General features: G+C 39.0%; 1 protein-coding gene across 2 annotated transcripts in view; it reads right to left on the bottom strand.

Moving 5' to 3' along the window:
- Positions 1 to 1,284: 1,284 nt before the first annotated feature.
- Positions 1,285 to 23,942, bottom strand: part of LOC115291727 (OX-2 membrane glycoprotein-like) — a 24,149-nt gene continuing 1,491 nt past the window's right edge. Inside the window, exons 2-6 of one of the 2 annotated variants that reach the window (XM_029939290.1) lie at positions 21,984 to 22,068; positions 11,855 to 12,175; positions 9,140 to 9,412; positions 7,061 to 7,168; positions 1,285 to 2,171 (exon numbers count right to left, since the gene is read on the bottom strand). In XM_029939290.1, the coding sequence (XP_029795150.1) occupies positions 2,164 to 2,171; positions 7,061 to 7,168; positions 9,140 to 9,412; positions 11,855 to 12,175; positions 21,984 to 22,068 (795 nt within the window). In that variant the 3' untranslated portion in view covers positions 1,285 to 2,163. Of the gene's footprint in view, positions 2,172 to 7,060; positions 7,169 to 9,139; positions 9,413 to 11,854; positions 12,176 to 21,983; positions 22,069 to 23,942 lie in introns of those variants that run through there. The other variant, XM_029939291.1, reaches the window with a different exon arrangement.

Below are 23,942 nucleotides of genomic sequence, written 5' to 3'. Positions count from 1 at the left end.
AGTTTCTCTGGGAAAGACTCATGAAATCTTCTCATCAGGTGGTCTCCTTCTTTGCATATACTTTAAGTGATCAGTCTTTAATATTGTCCTTGAGACCACTGCAAGGGGCCCACAAAGTCAAAACTATTGTCACCATCACACAAAACCATCATTTGCCTATTTCACTTTCATTCTCTGAAGTGTGCTGTGGAATTTTCCAGAAGCTATATGATGTGTAATGTTGAGATCACTCTGACGGCTAATAGAATGCATTCTTGTGTATTTTTGGTTTTTGGGTGTGTAAGCTTTAATTTCAAATGTGGTAAATAACAGCAAACACTTCTCTCTACAAGAAAGCTCTTTGCGGTCCTCAATAAGGTTTTGAAGGATGTTCTAAATTTTTGAGAACTGCTGCTTTAGTTATCCTGCCTGATCTGGCAGTTGAGATACAGAGATACAGAAATACAACAAAACCAGAGGCAGGGTGGTGGCTCCTATTAAATTCAAAACTGTGTAAGCTAATCAGTTTGCAAAGGTTGGTATCAAAAAGCAAAACAAAAGAGCACAAGGAAGTGCTCCAAAATTGACCACGTCACATCAAATGGACACAGTTACCAAACTGATAGAGCTCCCGCTGACTAGATCAGGCACTAATTTGTGACTTTGTGATTATAGAAATATTAGTGGCATCTTTTAGAGGATGAGAGATAGAGGGGAGGAGACGGTTTCACACACAGAGGGAAAATATAAACATTATCATTAATGTCTACCACATTCCCCAAAAGAGTATCATAAACCAAATATTTAGTCTTGACACTTTTAGTCATTCAGTATCTTAATGCAAATATATGAAATAATACAGAATTAAATAACATATTAAAAGTTTAAATATACAAATATCCAATTCAACAGTGAAAACAAGTTAAGTTTTAATCACTGAGAGAAGAAAGCAAGCAATACTGGAAAAAGTCACTAATTTGGTCTTGTGATTAATAAGAGTTCAAAATTGTTCTACTAGTTAGAAAAATCTATTTAGGAGGTCACCTGGATGGCTCAGTCCGTTGAGTGTCTGACTCTTGACTTCAGCTTGGGTCATGATCCTAGGATTGTGGACATGAAGCCTGCTTGAGTTTCTCTCTCTCTCTCTCTTTCTGTCCCATCCCCCCAAAAATAAATAAATAAAAAGAAAAGAAAATCTATTTAGAACAAAGGGATCTGTAACCATATATGCCTTCTCTGCTATTATGAGACCTTAACTCATGAGAAAAGCCAGGAGAGAAAAGCATTTGAATTGACTGACTGTTATTTACAAAACTTCCTAAATGTCTATTTTTATCATATATTTTCATTACACTAGATTGAGGTCACAATGACTAAAATAGGGCTGGGTCATCTTATGAGTCAAATGGGGCAGGAAATGCAAGCTTCTTAAAACATGCGAGCTGCTGGACTAACAATGCTTATTCTTCTATAAAAATAGATAAGTAAAGTTAAGGTTCCCAATGTTATTTTGCAATAAATTCAGTCCCATATTCATTGTGGTAAACATCACAGAAGAACAGGAAGAATAGCAGTGAAACCAAGGATTTTAGAAAGACCAGCTATTCACAATGTTGTGAGGAAACAGACTCACGGACCATGAATAATATGGAAAAAGAGAAGGAACATCAACAGAAAGGTAAAAGGTAGTCTCAGAAAAGTTCTTTGGTCCTCAACATCTTTCTGTATTTTCCTTTCTCTTTTTCATTTCGTTATCCCTTTTCTTTCCTGGAATTACATCGGGTTTTAGAGCAGAATGGCAAATGATCCAGTCCAACGTCTTAATTTTCTGGATAGAATGTGGAGGCTGATTGAGATAAAGTGATGAACACAGGGCTGCCATCAGCTGGAGCCAGAGTCCGTCTCAGAGTTGTGGCTACAGATCCAGAGTCCTTTCAATGGCACAGCACTGCACTGCTTCACAAAATCAAGTCCTACAACAGACTTGAGAGGGGAAACGACTTCCTTTTGGAATGCTCACCAGCACTGGGTCGCTTACGTGGCAGAAGAAATTAGTCAAATTCTTAGGTCTTTTACTACTACCTCTTTTGTCATTCTTGGAGAATGACTCTTTTCCTCCTGCTTTTCTTCTGAAACAGATTCAAGTAGACCAGGACATAATATTCAGGGTTCTGTGTGACTTCTCTAGGGCTCTGGAAAAAAGAAAGTTCAAGATATTAACTTCAAACACATATAATTTCTATACATGTTTGTATATATTTCTACAATTAACAAAAGGGTCAGTAAACATAGAATACTCCTGTGCATATTTAACTGGCAAAGATACAAACATTTCCTGATCCAAGGTGATGTGAGGACACACATGTGACTCTTTAAAAGGACATAGGTAAGGGCGCCTGACTTTGGATCATGTCATGATCTCACAGTTCATGAGTTTGACCCTCAGATCAGTCTCTCTGTTATCAGAACAGAGCCAGCTTCAGATCCTCCGTCCCCCTCTCTCTGTGCTCCTCCCCCACTCTCTCTCAAAAAAAAAAATTTTTTTTAATTGTTTAAAAATAAATGAACAGGTAGTTCTATGGGGAAAAAAATGTTTTGCAGAATCACTTAAGACTACAAGTGAAAAAATGTTAAAGAATTCCAAATGATCTACATGTATTTTATTTATAAGCCCTTGAGCTTTGTTTCCTGTGGATATTAGCTTGCTAGATAGACATTGGGTGGCATTCATGTGTCATGGAGAAGACACACAGAGGGCCTTTCAAGGGCTATCAGATTTCTAGTACATAAACTGAAAGAATGTGGGCCTCCCTTCAAGGCATGTAGTTATGAGCAAACGACCTAGGATTTTATCTTGGTGCCACCTCTCATTCTCTGCGTAATCTTAAGTAACTCTTCACAAGAAACTGCAATGTTTTAAACTTGCCAACATGCTCAGTATCCACTATCTGTGGTAAAAGACATAGATAGAACAGCTCAGGCAAGAGTGCCCGGGCTTAAGATTCTGTACGATGGTGACTTTGAAATCAGATCATGCCCTGCCATTTTGATATGATAGATGGCTTCTGCACCCATTTGAGGAAAAACTTTTGTAGAAAAATCAGTTGGAAGGCAAGATTTCTCCCAGCAGTTTTGACCTAAGCAGTTCAATAAAGGTTGAATAACACTTTTCTCATAGAAAGTGCCACATCTCTTCTGCTTGGAGCTCTGAGGAAACTGGGTTAGAAGTAAGGCCCACCACCCAACTACTCTGTGTCAGGGAGACATAGTACAATTATTATACAAAGCAACAATTTGAATTTGTTTTTGGAAACAAATCTTTTTTGTATTGCTGTTACAACTAATCAGTGATTTCACCATCAAAATTATTGAGCACTTCTGGTATTTGATATAGTACTAAGCTTAAAATAAGAGAAAGTGATGTGATCCCACCAAGAACACCGTATTTTATTAACACCATCATTGTTATCATGGAAAGGAGATCCCATTTATTTTATTTTATTATTTTTTTTTATTTTTGAGAGACAGAGAGAGACAGCATGAGCAGGGGAGGGTCAGACAGAGAGGGAGGTACAGAATCTGAAGCAGGCTCCAGGCTCTGAGCTAGCTGTCAGCACAGAGTTCGACGCTGGGCTCGAACCCATTAACCATAAGATCATCACCTGAGCTGAAGCTGGACACACAATCAACTGAGCCACCCAGGTGCCCCAAGGAGACCCCATTTAATGGTTAGGTTATTATGAAGTGAAGTGAAAGAATTCAAAGTAATTATACAGATCATGTGGGTGAAAGAAAAAACACTTTGTTACAAAATAGCTAGAAGATTCAGAAGAAAAAGTGAAGTTTGAAGTAGGCATTTCCTATGGCTATGTAAATTTTTTAATGTTTTCCATGTACTTTGACTGACTCAAACAAAAGAAATCTGCTACTCAAACATTTCAAAAAGGGAGGTGGTTGTCTATTCATATCTGCCCCCAAGCGAGGTTTTTTGTTACTGAGAAGCACATAGTCATTGAGCTAACTAACGAGAAATACAAGGTTTTTTTTTTTTTTTCAATCCCAAATTTAACTTCATTGTAGTATATATGTGGAAGGGACAAATTTATGACCTCAGTTGGGTTTTAATAGAATATTATAGAATAGGGGAAATTTTCCCCAGGAAATTTTATTTTATTTCACTTTCTGTTTTAGTAACAAAGAGCTATATTCATGAAAGAAAATAAAAGGGATTTTTTTAAACCTATCAATCTACTATCTGATTGTTGTAGTCTTAAGGGAAGTTAACTGTGATCTGATCCGATCAGGAATGAACAAAGAGAAACCGCCTCTCATTCATCATACCTTCCTCCAGAGCACACAGTTAACTGGTGAAAAAAATAGCATTTTCTCTGACATTAAACAAGATCACAAGAAAAATAGACCCTAATTTGTAAAAAATAACACCATCATTGCAGAATACCCCTTTATCCCAAGACTATAAGTTTGCTTTCCTTTTGTGAGTAATGAATAAGGGGTTTTGATCCAAAATAAGCTTTTTTTGTTGTGTTATGGACCCAACAGAGGCAAACCTTACTTAACTAACTAGATTTGTCTTACCACCTGAGAGGATTTTTTGTCTGCTGACATTCAGTTGGTTGCAGGAATTAATTCATCCTTCCTCTCCTCTTTATTTCTCCATGAACTTTGAACACACACACACACACACACACACACACACACACACACACACACACACACATTTAGTTCCCCCTCTTCATTTCTTTATTTCCGAACTGTCACCGTTTTTCCTAACCCTAACTCTAACCAGGTCCAGAAATTTGGTGTCATTTTTGACTGACCATCATGTTCCCCTGCCCATCCAAAAGTTTTGTTTTCAGGAGATGATGGGAGGCAAAGAGAAGATAAAAAGAAAGCCCAATGTAAAGATAGGGAAAAATAGGAAGCAAATGTAATAGTATTGTTCACTTTCATCACCAATTGATAATCAAAATGTGTGACTTAAAGAAATTGTAAATGTCAATATCTTCTAGGATTTTCATCCCATTCTGCCAACTTTTTGTAAAACTTGAGTTCTGGTCCTGAGTGTTTAAGTCTTCAGTATAACAAACCCTTGGTTTTACTAGCTATTTAAGTATATGGGACCTATTGACATTTTTGAAACCCACAAAACAATTCAGTCACCCAAAATATGTCACTGGGCATTCAGTGCAATTAACTGAGTTGGCCGTAAGTCATGAAGACATCATCAGTAAATAGCAATCCTAGTGTTTACAAGATTCTATAGCGGTGCAAGTGTTTATTTCATAAATGAGAAAAAGCCTGGGTACAAAGATAAGCTGACCCCCTTTGCTTCAGGAGCTGGAAAAGGTATTGTACAATCCTTTTTCCCAGAAAACCTAAGACTTACTTAATGAACAAAAGACAATTATTTTGCAAATGCCCCATTCTAGTGGAATTTACCTTGGGCTTGAATAGATTGTATTATAAGATTATTGTCCAATAGGGACTTTTTAAAACGAATTTGAACACATCATATATATATATTTTTTTTGCTTTGTACTTTCCAAAAGAATACAGCAGTGACAGCAAGCTAGGACTAAAATAAATGCAACCCAATAGCATCTTTCAAGTCAGGACTCCAGGTCCTGCTGGAAGAACATTCTAGCTGAGGTCAGGAGACCAAGACCACGGTTCTAGTCTTAAACCTACTGTTAACTAGCTGTGTAACCTTAGGGAAGGAAGGCAATTTCCCTCTCTGGCTTCAATTTATAATTGGAAAAATGAAATGTTTTGATAAAGTAAAGTCAAACAGCCCTCTGCCTTTGACATTCTGCAGAGCACTAATGAGCTTCTGTTATATGCAATAAAATCATCTAACGTGTAATTCCCTCTCCCCACAGAACAAATAGTTTTGACTACTTTTGCAAAGGGGTCATTGGCACTGAAGATTTGTTGCTTTTTTAAAAATAAAATACCAATAATCTGAGGCGTATACACAATTGTTTGAAAAACCTAGCACATGAGAGAGAGCTCACGAGACATAAAAGAAAAAAGGGAAGAATGTAGTGCTTAAGTGAAGTTTTTAATAGAAATTTAAAATAACACTCTAAACCAACATTTTCTTCCTTCCCTTGCAGTTTTCTGAGATGGCAAAAACTCCCATATCAGCCTTTCACCCTTGGAAATCCCCATCAACACATTATAAACTGCAGCTTTGTGTTTAACTTTAATAGATTATGCACTGTCTTTAGGGAAAAAAAATCAATTCTCTCTTTCTAGTGGACTCCTCTTGTTTTACAGCGTCTCATTTTATAATATCTCACAGTATTTTAGACTCAACATTTATGAGGTACTGAAATTACAATAAGAAAAAGAGAATTGAAAAGATCACTTTGAAAATCTATCCTTCCATACATCCATCCATGCATCCAATGATCCATTCATTATTTTAATGAGCATCTATTGAGCATCTAATAATATACATAACATGTTGTGATAGGTGTTGTAGGGACAGAGAGAAAATTTGTAGTCTATAGGACAGAATGACATGATGTACTTATAAGTAGGATCATCTTATATGTTACCTATGGTGTTTGAGACACAGGAAGAGTATAATATAGAAAATACTATATAATTAGTGAGTATATTGGACAATTTGAGAGTCTCTTACATGGAGTAGCTGGCCCTGGGGGACACTGTAAAAAGAAAAGAGATTGTCCTTCTCAGTAATGAGTAGAAGAACATAGTGTGGGTGCTGAGACTTCCTTTTGCTGGTTTTGCCATCAGCTGATTCAACAATGATTGGATAAACATTTTCCACATTTCCTCTCATCAACCTTTTCTCTCAATTTGTAAATAATTAGCCACTAAATGATCTTAGGAAATGAAAAGCAGAAACATCCAGGGTTAATGTCCAATTGCAAGAAAATGACACTGAAGCGTTCTAAAATACCAGAAACATTTATGTATTTTGGAAACAGCAAACAAAACACATTGCCATCCCTTATTTACATCTTCATGGGATCCTCAAATTGCTATTAAAAATCATGTTTCTTTCTTTGTACTTCCTGTAATCACTCACCTCGGTCTTGGTTCCGATGACGTTTCCAGTATAATAAGATTGAGATTAAGACCAGGAGAATGACCAGGGAAACAATACTTAACAATAGTGGAACTGAAAACCAAAAGCCTAGAGATGTTGAGGGGGGAAAAAGGAGAAACAAAGTCATAAGAAGAAGCTGTTGAGGCAAAAAGGAATAAAGCAGTAATTGTGATGAATTTTTCCTAGAACTGGGCTTAAAATGAAAACTATTCCTAAATATATACCTTGTGAGGTATACATTCATGGCTTCATATTATTTCAATAGCATTTAGTTAATAATAATCTAACCACACGGTCTATGTGGTTACTCTCTCTTAAGAACTTTGAAGATGTAATTTCATTTAGTTCTCACACAGCACAAGAGTTAGTTGTTATTATTATCACTCACATACACAAACAACAACAATAGAACAAAAAGCTGAGAGAAGTTAAGTAAGCCCAGAATCAGAGTAGTAAGCAGTAGAACCAAGGCTTGATCAGAGCTCAGTTTCCCTCAAAAGCACATATTCTTTGCCTTATGGTCCATTACAGTCATACATTTATTGAGGAAGCTTTCGAAAATACAGAGAAATAAAAAGGGAAAAAAAATCATGCATCTCATGATTCCGACCCAGTAGTAACTCATCTCAATGCTGTTACTGTATTTCTTCTAATCTGCCTCTTTGTTGTTAAAGCTCTTTCCAACAGCCAATAAATGCAGTTTCTCAGCATACTGTGCAATACTAACCCTCCTGATTTGGGAGCTTCCAGCGTCTTCCCCATACCTCCGTTAAAAGGAGTTGTCACAACATAATTGAATCGAGCACCTTCACACAGAAATGTGTCTAAATTCCATAGTTTCCACATTTGATACGTGCTTAAAGTGTGGAAGACTTTTAGTAAGTGTTTACAGAATAAACAAACATCATGAAGATGATATACACACATTATAAATGATAGAAGTCGATTTTGGCATGCTTGGGAAAGAAGACCTGTTTCTTCTCAGGTTCTTGTTTTTCAGGAAAATTGACCCTTTGCCTTGGCTGAAAATGAGGACCTCTTCACGAATATCCAAATCTAACACTGAAAATCTCTTGACCAAATTTACCTAAATGTCGGCTTTTGATTAGTCTGCTTTTTACAAGGACCCCAAAAATGACTACAGGAAATGTTGCTGAGAGGCCACCATGCCAATAAGACATACATAGGAAAAAGCTTTTCCAAGCTCTATTGCTTAAAATCCTCCCTGAAAAAAACAAAAAACAAAAAACAAAACCATCAATACCTTTTTAGGATGCTCATTACAGAGAGCCTCATCCAGAGCTAGTGCTTCAGAACAACATGGAGAAAGAAAACGGACTATTCCCAAACTGTCTTGCTGCTAAAATAGCCGCTCCCTTTATTCTCCTACCCATGACCCTTACTTCTTGTATCCATGAGACCCAGAGACAGCAATTTAGAGAAAAACACAAGAGAGGAAAAGGGGTTTTGAACAGGAGGTAGTTTGTTTCAAAGAGTGAGGAAAACATCTTCAGGTTGACCCCTTTCTTAAAACCCTCTGTTGCCCCTTTTCCACAGTGTAGATGATCAAAGCCATCATTGGAGATGTCACTTTTTCTGGGAAATCTCCCTGATCCCTCCAGACTGAGCTCATGTCCCTCCTCCCTGTCCTCAGTCCTCCCAGGGTGCACCGTAGCTTTCTCATTGAAGTATTTAACACTCAGTTTTATAATTGCCCATTCTGTATCCCAGTAGACTAGAAGCTCTCTGAGCAAAGGGACTGAGCCTTGCTGGCTGTCACATTTCAACAGTCTCAGAGCCTGGCACAGAACGGATACTCGGTAAATGTTAGCAGCTCGGAAAAATGAATGAATGGATGGATCTCCGCAAAACCATTTTGAATGTGGGCAACAAACCACATTTACCAAAGTAAAACCCTGTTTTTCTTTCCCTATGTATGCCATTCTCTCCTTTATTAGCTCCTTTGCTAAGAAACCAAGAGGCTCAGAGAACATTCACTGCCTTCCAGGCGTGTGTACGCAGAGGCGATGACAGCCATCTTTGCCCACCTTCTCTTACCTTTGTCCAAAGTTTGCCTGACGCTGGTCACAGTCCCCAGGTGCAGCACCTGGCAGATCACCTCCTTCCCCACTTGGCTCTTGGGGTCTTGGACCTGGAGGACACTTGTGACAGACGTGGTCCCATTGGGGTGGGAGAGAATCTCAGTACTGTTTTCAATCCCTGACCCAGAGACCTTCCAGGAGATCACAGGGGCTGGGCGGGCATTGGCAGAGCAAGTGATATTTACGTGGTCTTCGAAAAATTTATAGCGAAGGAACACTGTGGGCTGTACTGGGACAAAAAACAAGTGATGGTGTGCCATCAGTTAAGCATCACATTCTCCTCAGTGGATGAAGGAAGATCTTTACAGAAAGACATTGGGGGCTCAAGAGACAAAATGGCACATCCAACCCAAACCAGAGCTTCTCAGTTCTTCCTGTGGCTAATTCTCTGGCTGGCAGGATGGAAACTGGCCTAGTAGAGCCCTGTAACAAGAAAAATCCTCTCTGCAGTTTCTCTGCAGGGGAATTAGTTGAATGGATAAAGGGGATCTTCTCTCCCATACAGTCCAGAGCCTAATTATTCTGTTCTCCTTTTCCATGGGCAATGCGGGGTCTCTGCCTTCTTCTGGGTATCCCTCTCTTAGGCTGACAATAGTCACCAATCTGCATTTCCATACAGGTAGCTTGCACTTCTCAGAAGTACCAGAGCGGTTTCAGAACAGAGAGCCTGTAGAGGGGCTGATGCTTAGAAATGGTCTTTCTCTGCTTAGAGCTGGACCAGGGAATGAGATGCATGGAGGAGACTTGGAAAGTCCCTACTCGGGATATCCATAGAAAATGTAAATTAGAAATTCACTGCCTGTAACCAGAAAATCACAGAATGACAGTTGGAAAGACCTTAGAGATCACCTTACAGAGTTAAGAGAAAATAACTAGCTATGAGAAAAGGATATTATTTTAGTCCAATTGTAACCCTGTTCCCTTCCAAAAGTCCCTTGCCTGATGAATTCATTGTCATTGTATATTTTTCAGTGTGCAGTTTGTCTCTGCTGGGCAAATACAGTTTTGCTTTCCTGTGGTTACTTTGGAACCCTCAAGATAAAGAAAGAGCAGTAACGAAATGAAAGCCTGGTCTTTGTTTAGAAGTTCAAGAGGTAGGAGGGCAGCAGTGGGTTGGAGTAAACGGGGCGGGCCAAAGGGCTGTGGCTTTTTCCAAGGAGTGCCCAGATACAAGGGGCAGTAGGGGAAGACAGATAAAAGCGAGGGAAGATGAGTAGGGTTGACATGGTGAGACTGGGTGGCAGGGTGTTCTGGTATATCCAAGGTTATAAAGTGTAGCTGGAAAGGGTCAGAATAGAAAAGAATGGGGTTCCTACCCAGAAGACTCAGGGGAGTGTGGTTTTCAGACAAAAAATAATAAAAAAGATTAAAGGTAAAGGTTGGGCAGAAGAAGGGAGAAAGATAAAGGAGAAGGAGGAGGAGGAGGGGGAGAACAGGATGAAGAGGGCAAGGAGGAGGAGGAAGCAGAGGAGGAGGAAGAGGAGGTAGAGGAAGAGGAAGACTGGTGGAGGATAGGGGGAGAAGCAAAAGAAGAAAAAGTAACAGAAATGAAAATATGACACAAAAAAGAAAAAAAAGAAAAGTGATAAGGAAGGGGGAAGAAAGGAAGGAAGGGAGGGAGGGAGTGAGAGAGGGAAAGAGGGGGAGAAGGAAGGAAAGAAGGAAGAAGGATTGGAGGGAGGGGAGAGAGGAAAAAAGAGAAAAAAAGAGATAAAAAACAAAAGAAATAGAATCAAGAAGAAAATCTGACATAAGATTCTGCAGAGAGGATTTACTATAGGCAAAAATAAGTGAAATAACCTTTTTCTCTCTTTTTTTTTTTGGTGTTGCCATATGTCCCTTGCACTCTTGTCAACTGAGCATCGTCTTACCCCATGTCCAATATTCTTAGTGTGTTCAAACTCTCACTTTAACATTCCTGATAACTCTTTCTAAATTTGTCTTTTCTCTTCCAAAATCACCACCAACTGTGCTATGCTCCAAAGTCATGCCTTATTCCCACTTAATTATTGATCTCAACTATGAGGAAGTTAAAAGGAAAGGAATTTTGTCAAACTAACCCTCTTGGATTGAAAAAGAATGCTTATTATCCAGTTAAATCTCTAGCTGGCCTCAGGTATGAAGGGCCTCTGTGGTATGTCCCCTTATCAATCCCGAGAGAACTGTATTAAAATGAAATGAGAGGTGCCGCCATAACCGGCTTCAGGTTATCCCAGTCTGGCTCTGTCCTTAGATCCAGAAATGTTTAAGCTGTTAGGGACTTTACAGATGATCTATTTTATACTTATTGTGCAGATAAATAAACTCTGCTTCAGAGAGTGGACGCGATTCTTCCAGGGGCACATGATTGCTAATGGCAAAGCCAGGTCAAAATCATATCACTATTTATGGAGATAAGTTATACCCATTATCCTCACCATGGTCCTTAATTTACCCTTGCTGACAACACAATTCCTCAGAGCCAAGATAACTCCAGGCGGAGTTTCAATGTAGCCCCATGAACTCTCCAAATGACCATAATTACAGTTGTAGTAGACATGAAAGGCTAAGTATCTTCTCATAAACCTTTCTGGGACTAGGATCCTGAAAAATTGGGCACCACCACCACCTTTCAAACATTTTTGAAAATAACATTTCTAGGTAGAGACAATGTATTCTCAGAGATTCTCACCAGAGAGGGTGAGGCAGGCTTTTCCTGAGATCTTCCCGGAACCAAAAGTATTGAAGAGGCACTTGTAACACCCTTCATCCTCTAGCGTGGTATTCCAGAATGTAATGGTTGAGTTCCTGAGTTCCAGCTGGGTGATGTTTATCTTGTCCTTGTAGGCAGGCTGGACTACAACCCCCTGGTTCTTGCTGAAGGTGACCATGTTTTCCAGGCTCACAGCCTTCATTTTCTGCCATGTCACAATTAAGACTTCCTCAGAATTCTGCAGAGAGCATCTTAAGGAAGCAGGTGTGTTTAGAAGCTCTTCTTCATCTTGGGTCACCACTTTTACCATAGGATCATAAAAGAACATTTATATTTTAAAATATAAGACATACAAGTACACATTTTTCTGATTGAAAAATGCATGTTCAAAGTTAAATATAGAAAACATAGGGGGAAATGTTGGAGGGAGGGTTTAAGATGGCAGAGAAGAAGGGGGACCTGGATTTTCCTCATCCCTCAAACATAACTGTATTGAGGTCAGACTTCTTGGAACACCCAGGAAGTAGCTCTGTGGGGCAGTAGAAGGATCTCCACAGCTAGAGGGAGGCAGCCTGGCAGGACTGAGGTGCATGTATGTGAGTTGTGGGCGATAAAACAGTGGTGCTGTGGAGGAGAGGGAACTCCCTTTCTGTGGAGAGACAAAAGGGAGAGAAAGAGAGAGAGATTGTAAAAGCACAGCACTGAGTTAGCAAAAGAGGAAAACCTCTCTGGACCATGGACTAGGGAGCGAAAAGTACTGAATGTGCCTGTTCTATTTTGCAAACAGTCTTTGGAGCTGAAACTCTCAGGTTCTGAAAAGAGCTGTGGCACGAGCAGAGCTGGTCCCAGAGTGCATAGCAGGACACAGTGGTCTTTGGGGGCACACTGGAAGAGAAGAGTCCCCTTCCTGGAGTACTTTAGAAAGAGAGTTTATTGCCTCCCCAAGGACCAAAGACCCTCCAGGTGCGACCCGAAAGTCTTTCATCAGTTGGGTGAAAAGACTACTCTGGAGTAGGAGAGTGAGTGGATTGGTGCCATGCCAGTCCTTTAAGACTAGGTTTTGAATCTCAACTGAGTGTCAAGGAGAAGGCACAGAAGAATTGTGGTGCAGAGCAAGCTGACCGCTCTCGCTATTCTGTGAGGGCTGCCTGAACAGCATGGGTTGTGATCCTTAGTCTGGAGAGGAGATTGGCATGACGCCATTTTCCCCCCTGACAACATTTCAGTGGGACTTCAGAGAGCAGCACAGTGGCCCCCAGTGGAGGCAGCACGCGCTTACACCAACCCCTCTTCTCCATGCCTGGCAACTGCTTATTTACTGAAACAAAACTGACCCGACACAGCCGGTCTTGCCTCCAGACCACAGCCACCGCCCACGCACACAAACAGACAATTCCTTTCTTTTTTTTTTTTTCCTCTCTACTTTTTCCTCCCTTTTCTTTTTTTCTTTTGGAATCAGGTCCATATTTTCTGATTTGTTTTTTTGTCATTTCTTATTACATATTTTTTAATGTTTCGATCTGCTTTTTTAATCATTTTCTTTTTCCTTCCTTTATTTTTTCTTCTCTCTCTCTCTTTTTCCCCTAATTTCTTTTCCTGTCTTTTTCCTTGGAATCATAGTTTTCTGTTTAGTTTTCTTTTGTCCCCTTTTTTCTCTTTTTATGAGATCGGGTTCTCCTTGCCCCTTTATCCCCCAGGACTACTTCAATAAACAAATCAAAGCGCACCTTGCTAAAGGTGCAAACACTCCACCACTGTGAGCAAGGAGGAGCTTGCAGAGGACTGACGCAAGAGCAGAGTGCATGCAATAAATACCAGGAACACTTCCCAGAGTGCCAGGCCTTCAACAGTGTAGGACCTTTTTTTAATATAGCATTATTCTCAGGTACAGGACACATAATATGCTTTTGAGACACACTAAAGACAGAAACTTAGCCAAAATGACAGGATGGAGGAATTCTCCCCCGCAAAAAAGATCAAGAGGAAATCACAGCTCCAAACAGAAGCTCCAACAGAAATAAACAATTTATCTTGCTCCAAATAGTTATAAACAATATAAATATATTTAGAACACAGTCACAAGCCTAATAGCTGGGCTCAAAAAAAAAAAAGAAAAAAAGAAGACACCAGAGAAACCCTTGCTTGCATCAGAGATCAAAGACCTGAGACCTAGTCAGGATGAATTTTTAAAAATGCTATAGATGAGATGCAAAATAAACTAGATATGGTGACAGTGAGGACTGAAGAGGCAGAGGAGAGAATAGGTGAAATAGAAGATAAAATGATGGAAAAGAATGAAGCTGAAAAAGAGACAGAAAGGAAATTACTAAACCATGAGGGGAGAATTCGAGAACTAGGTGATTCTATGAAATGAAACAATATCCATATCATAGAGTCCCAGAAGAAGAAGACCAAGAAAAGGGAGCAAAGGCTATTTAAACAAATTATAGCTGAGAACTTCCCTAATCTGGGGAAGGATACAGGTATGCAAGTCCAAGAGGCACAGAGGCCTCCCTTTAAAACCAACACAAACAGGTCAACACTATGATATATCATAAAGAAACTTGCAAAATACAGAGATAAAGAGAGAATTCTGAAAGCAGCTAGGAACAAAAGGTCCTTAATCTATAAGGTTAGCAGCAGACCTATCCACTGAAACTTGGCAGGCCAGAAGGGAATGCCAGGAAATATTCAATGTGCTGAATAAGAAAAATATGGAGCCAAGAATCCTTTATCCAGCGAGGCTGTCATTCAGAATAGAAGGAGAAATAAAGAGTTTCCCAGACAAACAAAATCTAAGTGAATTTGTGACCACTGAACCAGTCTAGCAAAAATTCTAAGGAAGAGTCTCTGAGTGGAAAGCAGTAAAGACTACTAAGGATCAGAGAACATCACCAGAAAACAAAATCTACAGATAACACAATGGAACTAAATTCATACCTTTCAATAAGCACTTTGGATGTAAATGAGCTAAATGTCCTAATAAAAAGACATAGGTATCATAATGGATAGAAAAAACAACAAGATACAGCTCTCTGCTGCCTACAACAGACTCATTTTAGACCTGAGAACATCTGCAGATTTAAAGTGAGAGGATGAAGGGGAGCCTGGATGTTCAGGTAGTTGAGTATCCAACTTCAGCTCAGGTCATGATCTCATGGTTTGTGAGTTCGAGTCCCATGTCAGAGTTTGTGCTGACAGTGCAGAGTTTGCTCTGATTCTCTATCTCCCTCTCTCTCTGCTCATCCCCTGCTTGCTGTATCTCTCAAAAATAAATAAACTTTTAAAAAAATAAAAAGAAAAATGAAAGTCAGGGGATGGAGAACCCTCTGTCATGCTAATGGATGCCAAAAGAAAGTACCATGCTTATAACAGACTAACCAGATTTTAAAACAAGAAATGAGGAAGGATGTTATATTAGAATTAAGGATTCTACCCATCAAGAAGAGCTAACAATTGTAAATATTTATGCCTCCAACTTGAGAGCACTCAAATATATAAATCAATTAATCACAAACATAAGCAAACTCATTGATAATAATACCATAATAGTAGGAGACTTTAATACTCCATTTACAACAAATGACAGATCACCCTAGCAGAAAATCAAAAGGAAACAAAGGTTCTGAAGGCACATTGGACCAGATGGACTTAACAGATATATTTAGAACATCTCATCCAAAAGCAGCAGAAGACACATTGTTCTAGAGGGCACGTGAAACATTCTCCAGAATAGACAACATATTAGGTCACAAATCAGTCCTCATCAGGTACAAAAAGACTGAGATAATACCATGCATATTTTTAGATCACAACATGAGATCAACTACAAAAGAAAACCTGAAATGCCCTCAAATACATGGTGGATAAAGAACATCCTACCAAAGAATGAATAGGTTAACCAGAAAATTAAGGAAAGGGTTAAAAAATACGTGGAAACAAATGAAAATGAAAACACAACAGTCCAAACCCTTTGGTATGCACTAAAGGCAGTCCCAAGAGGAAAATACATTGCAATTCAGGCCTATCTCAGGAAGCAAGAAAGCCAGGAAAGTCCCAAAATAAGCAAACTAACCTTACACCTAAAGGAGCTAGAAAAAGAGCACCAAATAATACCCAAAGCCAGCAAAAGAAGGGAAGTAATAAAGATTAGAGCAGGAATAAACACTATAGAATCAAAATATCCAGTAGAACAAATCAATGAAACTAAGAGGTGTTGTTTTGAAAGAATAAACAAAATTGATAAACCCCTAGCTAGACTTCTCAGAAAGAAAAGAGAGAGGTCCCAAATAGATAAAATCATGAATGAAAGAGGAGAGATCACAACCAACACCACAGAAATACAAACAATTATAAAATAATACTGTGAGAAATTACATGCCATAAAACTGGGATAAGTGGACAAATTCCCAGACACTCACACACTATGAAAACTGAAACAGGAAGAAATAGAAAATTTGAGCAGGCTCATAACCAGCAAAGAAATTGAATCAGTAATCAATATATCTGAACAAACAAAAGTCCATGGCCAGATAGCTTCCCAGGGTAATTCTACCAGACTATTGAAAGAAAAGTTAATACCTATTCTTCTCAAACTGTTCCAAAAAATAAAAATGGAAGAAAGGCTTCCAAACTCATTCTTGAAGCCAGCAATACCTTGATTCCAAAACCAAAGAGAGCACTAAAAAGAATTACAGGTCAATATCCTTGATGAAATTGGATGCAAACATTCTCAACAGGAGAGTAATCGAATTCAACAGTACAACAAAAGAATTATTTACCATGATCAAGTGGGATTCATTCCTAGGCTGTAGGGCTAGTTCAATATTCACGAATCAATCAACGTGATACACCACATTAATAAAAGATAGGATAAGATCCTTTCAATTGATGCAGAAAAAGCATTTGACAAAATACAGCATCCTTTCTTGATAAAAACCCTCAAGAAAGTTGGGATAGAAGGAACATAACATCGTAAAAGCCATATATGAAAGACCCATTGTTAATATCAACCTCAATGGGGAAAAACTGAGAGCTTTCTCTGTAAAATCAGGAATATGACAGAGATGTCCTCTCTCACCACTGTTGTTCAACAGAGCACTGGAAGTCCTAGCCTCAGCTATCAGATAACCAAAAGAAATAAAAGACAACCAAACTGGGAAGGTAGAAGTCAAATTTTCACTCTTAATAGATGATACATATATATGATACTCTATGTGGAAAACCCAAAGACTCCACCAAAAACCCAATAGAACTAATATATGAATTCAGCAAAATTGTAGGATATAAAAATCAATGTACAGAACTTGGTGTATTTCTATACACCAATAATGAAGGAAAAGACAGAGAAATCAAGGAATCAAACCCATTTACAATTGCACCAAAAACCACAGAATACCTAGAAATAAATCTAACCAAAGAGGAAAAAGATCTGTATGCTGAAAAACTTATGAAAATAATTGAAGAAGACACAAAGAAATGGAAAAACATTCCATGCTTATGGATTGGAAGAACAAATATTGTTAAAATGTTGATATTACTCAAAGCAATCTACAAAATTCAATACAATCGCTATCACAATAACTACAGTATGCTTCACAGAGCTTGAAGAGACAATCCTAAAATTTGTATGGAACCACAAAGGAGCCTGAATAGTCAAATTAATTTGAAAAATAAAACCAAAGATGGAGGCATCACAATTCTGGACTGTATTACAAAGGCGTAATCATCAAAACAGTATGGTATTGACACAAAAACAGACACATAGATCAACAGAATAGGATAGAGAACTCCAAATTAACCCACAAATATATGGCCAGCTAATCTTTGACAAAGTAGGAAAGAGTATCCAATGGATAAAAGACATCTCTTTAGCAAATGTGCTGGAAAACTGGACAGTGACATATTGAAGAATGAAACTGGACCACTTTCTTATACCATACACACAAATAAATTCAAAATGGATGAAAGACCTAAATGTGAGGCAGGAAATCATCAAAATCTTATAGGCTAAAACAGGCAGCAACGTTTTTGACCTCAGCCACAGCAACTTCTTACTAGACATGACTCTGGAGACAAAGGAAATAAAAGCAAAAAAGAATTATTAAGATAAAAAGCTTCTCCACAGTGAAGGAAGCAATCAACAAAACTAAAAGGCAACCAGCAGAAGGGGAGAAGATACTTGCAAATGACATATCAGATAAAGGATTAGTATCCAAAATCTATAAAGAACTTACCGAACTCAACACCCCCCCCCCAAAAACACAAATAATCCAATGAAGAAATGGGCAGAAGACATGAATAGACATTTTCAAAAAAAACCAAAAACCATCTAGATGGCTAACTGACACATTAAAAGATGCTCAACATCACTCATTACCAGGGAAATACAAATTAAAACCACAATGAGATACCTTCTCACCACCCCCCCATAATGGCTAAAATTAACAACTCAGGAAGCAACAGATGTTGGTGAGGATGTGGAGAAAGGGGAATTCTTTTGCACTGCTAGTGGGAATGCAAACTGGTGCATCCATTCTGGAAAACAGTATGGTGGTTCCTCATAAAGTTAAAAATAGAACTACCCTACTACCCAGCAGTTGCACTACTAGGTCTTTATCCAAAGGACACAAAGATGTTGATTGGAAGAGGGGACATGCACCCCAATGTTTATAGCAGCTCTATAAGCAATAGCCAAATTATAGAAAGAACATGAATGTACATCGACTGATGAATAGATAAAGAAGATGATGTGGTTTTTATATACGATAGAATATTACGTGGCAATCAAAAATAATGAAATCTTGCCATTTGTAACACATGGTTGGAACTAGAGTGTATTATGCTAAGTGAAATAAGTCAGACAGAGAAAGAAAGATATCATGATTTCACTCGTATGTAGAATTTGAGAAGTGCAACAGATGAACATATTGGAAGGGAAGGAAAAATACAATTAAAACAAAGACAGAGGCAAACCACAAGAGACTCTTAAAAACAAACTGAAGGTTGCTGGAGGGGAGTGGAGTGGGGGGATGGCCTAATTGGCTGATAGGCATTACAGAGGGCACTTTTTGGGACAAGCACTGGGTGACATATGTAAGAGATGAATCACTGGGTTCTACTCCTGAAGCCAAGACTACACTCTATGTTAGCTCTCCTGAATTTAAACTAACTAACTAACTAATTAACTAATAAATTCCTCTATTAGTGAAAAAAAAGGAGAAAATAGAGAAAAATGCAAAGGAAATATTTATGTATATCCCTGATGCTGTTAGAAAAATATATATGTTCAAATATATCTATTCAATCTTAAAGAGTATCAGGGTCAGAAAAACAAGAAAGCAAACTCTCACTGAACAAATACTGTGGGAAGAGACCCTGTAAACTGAAAGTTAGAACGAGGTTGAGGATGAATGCTATCAGGTAGAATAGACTGTATTCATGTCTAGAGAGGCAGAAGCAGGAAAAGGGCCAATGGCAATCAGCAAAGTGATTAGTTTCAGTGAAGAAGATGCAGCAGCCCTATGCATTCCACACCCTCCCCCGCCCCCAAACACCTTACAGCAGAAGGGGCAGCAGAAGTAGCTTCGACCTCCAGGAAGCAGTGCTGAGTATAGGAACATAAGGTAGAGAAATAGTCAGGATAGTGCTTCAGGAGGCTGTCTCATAACAGATGGCTTTGACAGCAAGAATCCACACATTCCCACATTTTTACTTAATGCAGTGCAGCGCATGAGACATGACAATATTTTCTTCCCCCACAATGCTGACTACTCATATTGATATGTTAGACGATTTGATGGGAAACCTCAATATAATAACAAACAGGCAGATGTGTGAGAAAACTGACACAATGAAGGAAGACAAATAAGCTCTACAAACCCAGAACTCCTACCAAATGAATAAAGATATCACAAATCAATAAACACTTTGACACGAATAAATGTCATAGCTTAAGTGTAAAAAGAAGCCAGCATTGTAAATAGTAGAAATTAGAGTTGTAGAAAATGATACCTATAAAATCTTAACTTGGCTCACTTAGCAAAATGACATCGCTGAAGAGTAAATTCGTTAAGTAGGAACACCAGGTCATGGAATTCTTCCAGAATGTAGCACAAAGGGATGAAGATATGGAAAAAAGGTAAAGAAAAATTCAAAGACTTAGAATGTTTCAGCATTAGACCATCAAGACTTAAAAGGGAAAAGGAAGAATGGGAGACAAAAACACTGTAAAAAACAAAAAGTCATTTTTCAAAATGATAAAAGGAGCAATCGAAAACAAGACATATTAATTATAACAACATAAGTGAAACATACAAAAGCTAATATATGTTATATATGTATATGCATATAGGTATGTATTTATAAACCTCTATCCAAAGAGAACATACAAGGGTGCCTGGATAGCTCAGTAGGTTGAGCATCCGACTTCGGCTCAGGTCATGATCTCATGGTTTGTGAGTCTGAGCCCCACATCAGGCTTGCTGCTGTCAGTGCAGAGCCAGCTTCAGATCCTCTGTCCCCCTCTCCCCACCTCTCCCTCACTTGTGTGCACTCTTTCTCTCAAAAATAAATATTTCGGAAAAAACAAAGAGAACATACAACTTCTACGAACATTCCCCAAAATTGAACTTGAAAAAGAATAGAAAATAAGCTGCTACCTATGATCTTAACCACTGTACACAATGCAGTAAAACAGAAAATTTACATCCTTCTTTTAACTCTAGTTACACCAGAAATCATAGAAAGAATAATCAATTACTATGAGTGACAAGGAGAATGTAATGTATTAAAATTTAAAGAAATTGATAAAGCAGTTTTCAGAAGGAAATATTTAATCCTAACTTTATGAGGAAACAAGACATTGAAAAATGAATGCAAAATATATCCAAAAACCCATACCACCTCCAAAAATAAAAGGAGTGAATTAATATAGATAAAAGCCCAATTAATGAAATGATACACCAAATGTAGACTTAATAAAAAACACCAAAATTTGGTTTTTTAAAAGATTAATAACATAGGGAAAACATTGGCTAGAGTGATTAGAAAAAAAGAAGCTCAAACTAATAAACAATATCCTCTCAATGAGCCTCCAGCAATGTCAGGGATGAGAAGGTAAAGCATATGCAACAGACACAAACTGGAGCCTGTGGGAGTTGAAGAAGTGTAGTTTTAGGGAGGCTTATTCTTGGTAGATGTGACAAGTTCTGAAAGCAATACCTCTTGTTGGGATTGGGGTTTTCTGGAAGCTCCTTGAGATTTCACAGAGCAGAGATCCGAAGAAACTGCTGCTTTTAGAATGGAGAGTAGAAAAGGAATCAACGCTAGAGTTTTAACTTCTTAGGTGATATTTCTCTTTAGACTATGGAAGAAGTAATTTGGTGGAAAGTTTACGATTCTTTGATGCTTCTACAGAATTCCATTTAGATTCCCCCAGTCAGTTGGTGAAGCCTGTGCTGTGGATGGTGTGAAACGTCCCCTGCCCCCACCTGTAAAGGCTGACGTAAGACAAGTAAGACAACATCACGTGGTGGAAGGTGATAAAAGGCCAGTGACAAAGTGAGGCACGATTTTCTATGGAACAGAGCCGCCGGGTCCAGCACAATCAGGAAATTCAGCAGGTAAGTGGACAGCACATGACTGTTTTACATAACAGACTGTGAACCTAGGGAACCTCAGTATTTCATTATTTTCCAAAGTTTCCTATAAAAAGGAGCACAACCAATCAAAAGGTTACCTTCTATAAAGGGTATATGAATTCATACTCCCCAAGCATTTCCCTGTCTTTACAAACCTAGGGAATTATGTTTAAATGTTACTTAAAAGTTACTCGATTTGATAGGCAAAAACCATCTTAACTTAGAAAGAATTTTTTTTCTGTCTGGTATCATCTATGGAAACAGTTTCTAAGTATTCAGTCTTTTTCCACTTTGAAAACAAAAATATAGAAAGCAGAAAGAGCCGCTCCCATTCCTCCAAGCAAATTACATGTTTAAATAATTCACGCAGACAAATGAATTGACGCAGGCCAAACAGTGGCCAAATGTTTCCAACCCAGAAATTTTGTTTCCCAGACTCCACGCAGGGGGATTGGGTGTGTTTTTACCTTGCGCTGCCCTGCAGAGCCTCACGGCTGCGAGGAGCCACATCAGTCTGTAGGCAGACAGGTGACACAAGGACCAGCGGAACACCTGAAGACAAAGCAAAACACAGAAATGGACATTTGGATGGGGACAGAAAGCTCAGGAAGCTCCCACCTCATCGCGGCCTCAGGAAATGCTGATGCTGAAGTTTTAAACACCAGAGAACTTTGGTTTTGAGCATGCAGAACCAGGGACTATAAATGGAAGAAATGAAAGACTGTGCTCAGGATATGGGAAGGGAAAAGCAACCACATGGCTCCTCCATTTTGGCAAATCCCTAGCAATTTGAGGCCTTGCTCTCAAAGCCACTATTGTCAAGAGCAAGGTCTCAAAGATGTAGGATGGCCGGAGTTGGGGGGGGGAGGAAAGAAACTGCCATAAATACACACAGAAAACACAGAGATTACAATTGTGAGAGAGCATCTACTTCCCAAATACTCCACATCTGGTAACACTAAAAATGTAACTCAGGGGTCACCACCTTTCAGAAGGATGAGACTGCCTTGAAGTTTGCTGAAATAATTTTCCCTGCAAATTCTGCAAATTTTTTATGAATCGCACCTTTTCATAAACAATCATGTCTTTTTTTTCTTCATTGCTTAATGTGCTCGGGCAGAAATGCCTGGCATTTTTACACTGTGATATTTAGTTAAATGTTATTCTGGGTATCATTTTACTATAAAATGAGAGGGTGGGATGTAGACAGATTAACTTCTCTCTACAGTAGCCCCGCGGATCCATTCTACATGTGTGGGTTCATTGTAAGGGGTATAGTCAAGAAATGTAATTTTTCCTTACATTTTTCTATTATTGAGAAATGTGGGTTTCTCTGTATTTTTCTTTTTTTCCAGTCTTTTTTTTTTAACATTTATTTATTTTTGAAAGACAGAAAGAGACAGAGCATGAGCAGGGGAGTGGCAGGGAGAGAGGGTCACACAGAATCGAAAGCAGGCTCTGGGCTCGGAGCTGTCAGCACAGAGCCCGAAGCGGGGCTCGAACTCACGAACTGTGAGATCATAACCTGAGCCGAAGTCAGATGCTCAGGTGACTGAGCCACCCAGGCGCCCCATCTCTGTATTTTTCTTTAACTAAATTCCATTGTTATTTCACGTTGCCATTCATGCTAGGCGTAGAGACTTGATTTCAGTCAATGTCACATAGTCTCTGTCAATTCAGCCCCCTGCCACCTTAGCACTTCACAACTGTCCCAATCTCGGGCATTGTGTCTCTCCCTTCCTAGAGGCTCACACAATGCCAAACATGGGACAGGGCTGCTAATCCTTGGTTACAGCCGTCTATCCATGGTGCCATTCTCTAACATGGCCATGTTCCCCTGAAGACATCATGGTCATAGCAATTAAACAATTAAACCTTGTGCATACAATGTCTTCTCTTTTTTGTTCTCCTGATTCGTGCTCCTGGATTCTCCCTGTGTTCAGCAAAAGGACATTCTGAGAGCTCTCTGCCTAGACTCCCATCGATCTCTTGTCTTACCGCTCACTTGTCATGATGGGGAGGCTGGTCGCTTTCCACCGTTTCCCCCAGGAAAGCAAAGCACAGGTGTTTTGTGTTCTTGGATTTCAACACCTCCCTGTAAGTTCTATTTACCATCCTCCTGAACTCCCCACTCATGGGGACCAGGCACAGGGCAACCTTTTCAGAACACAAATTCGTTTCTGAATGTAGACTTCATTCAGTCCCTCTTTGCTCCCCTAGCCTAGAAAATATTTATTTCCACGAGGGTAGAGAAAGGTGGTTCCTCAATCACCCTGCGTTCTCCCATCTGGAATAACATATGTCCTGGATTTTTCAGCATATTTAGGCTTTTAAAACTCGAATGCTTAGGCTTTTGATATATCAACACCTTGGCTTCTGAAACCAAAAAGTCGTCTTTGGCATTCTAATTCCACACCATTTTTTTT

This window comes from Suricata suricatta, chromosome 5, assembly GCF_006229205.1.
Source record: "Suricata suricatta isolate VVHF042 chromosome 5, meerkat_22Aug2017_6uvM2_HiC, whole genome shotgun sequence".
Lineage (NCBI taxonomy): Eukaryota > Metazoa > Chordata > Mammalia > Carnivora > Herpestidae > Suricata > Suricata suricatta.
This window is presented reverse-complemented; position numbering and strand designations above follow the sequence as displayed.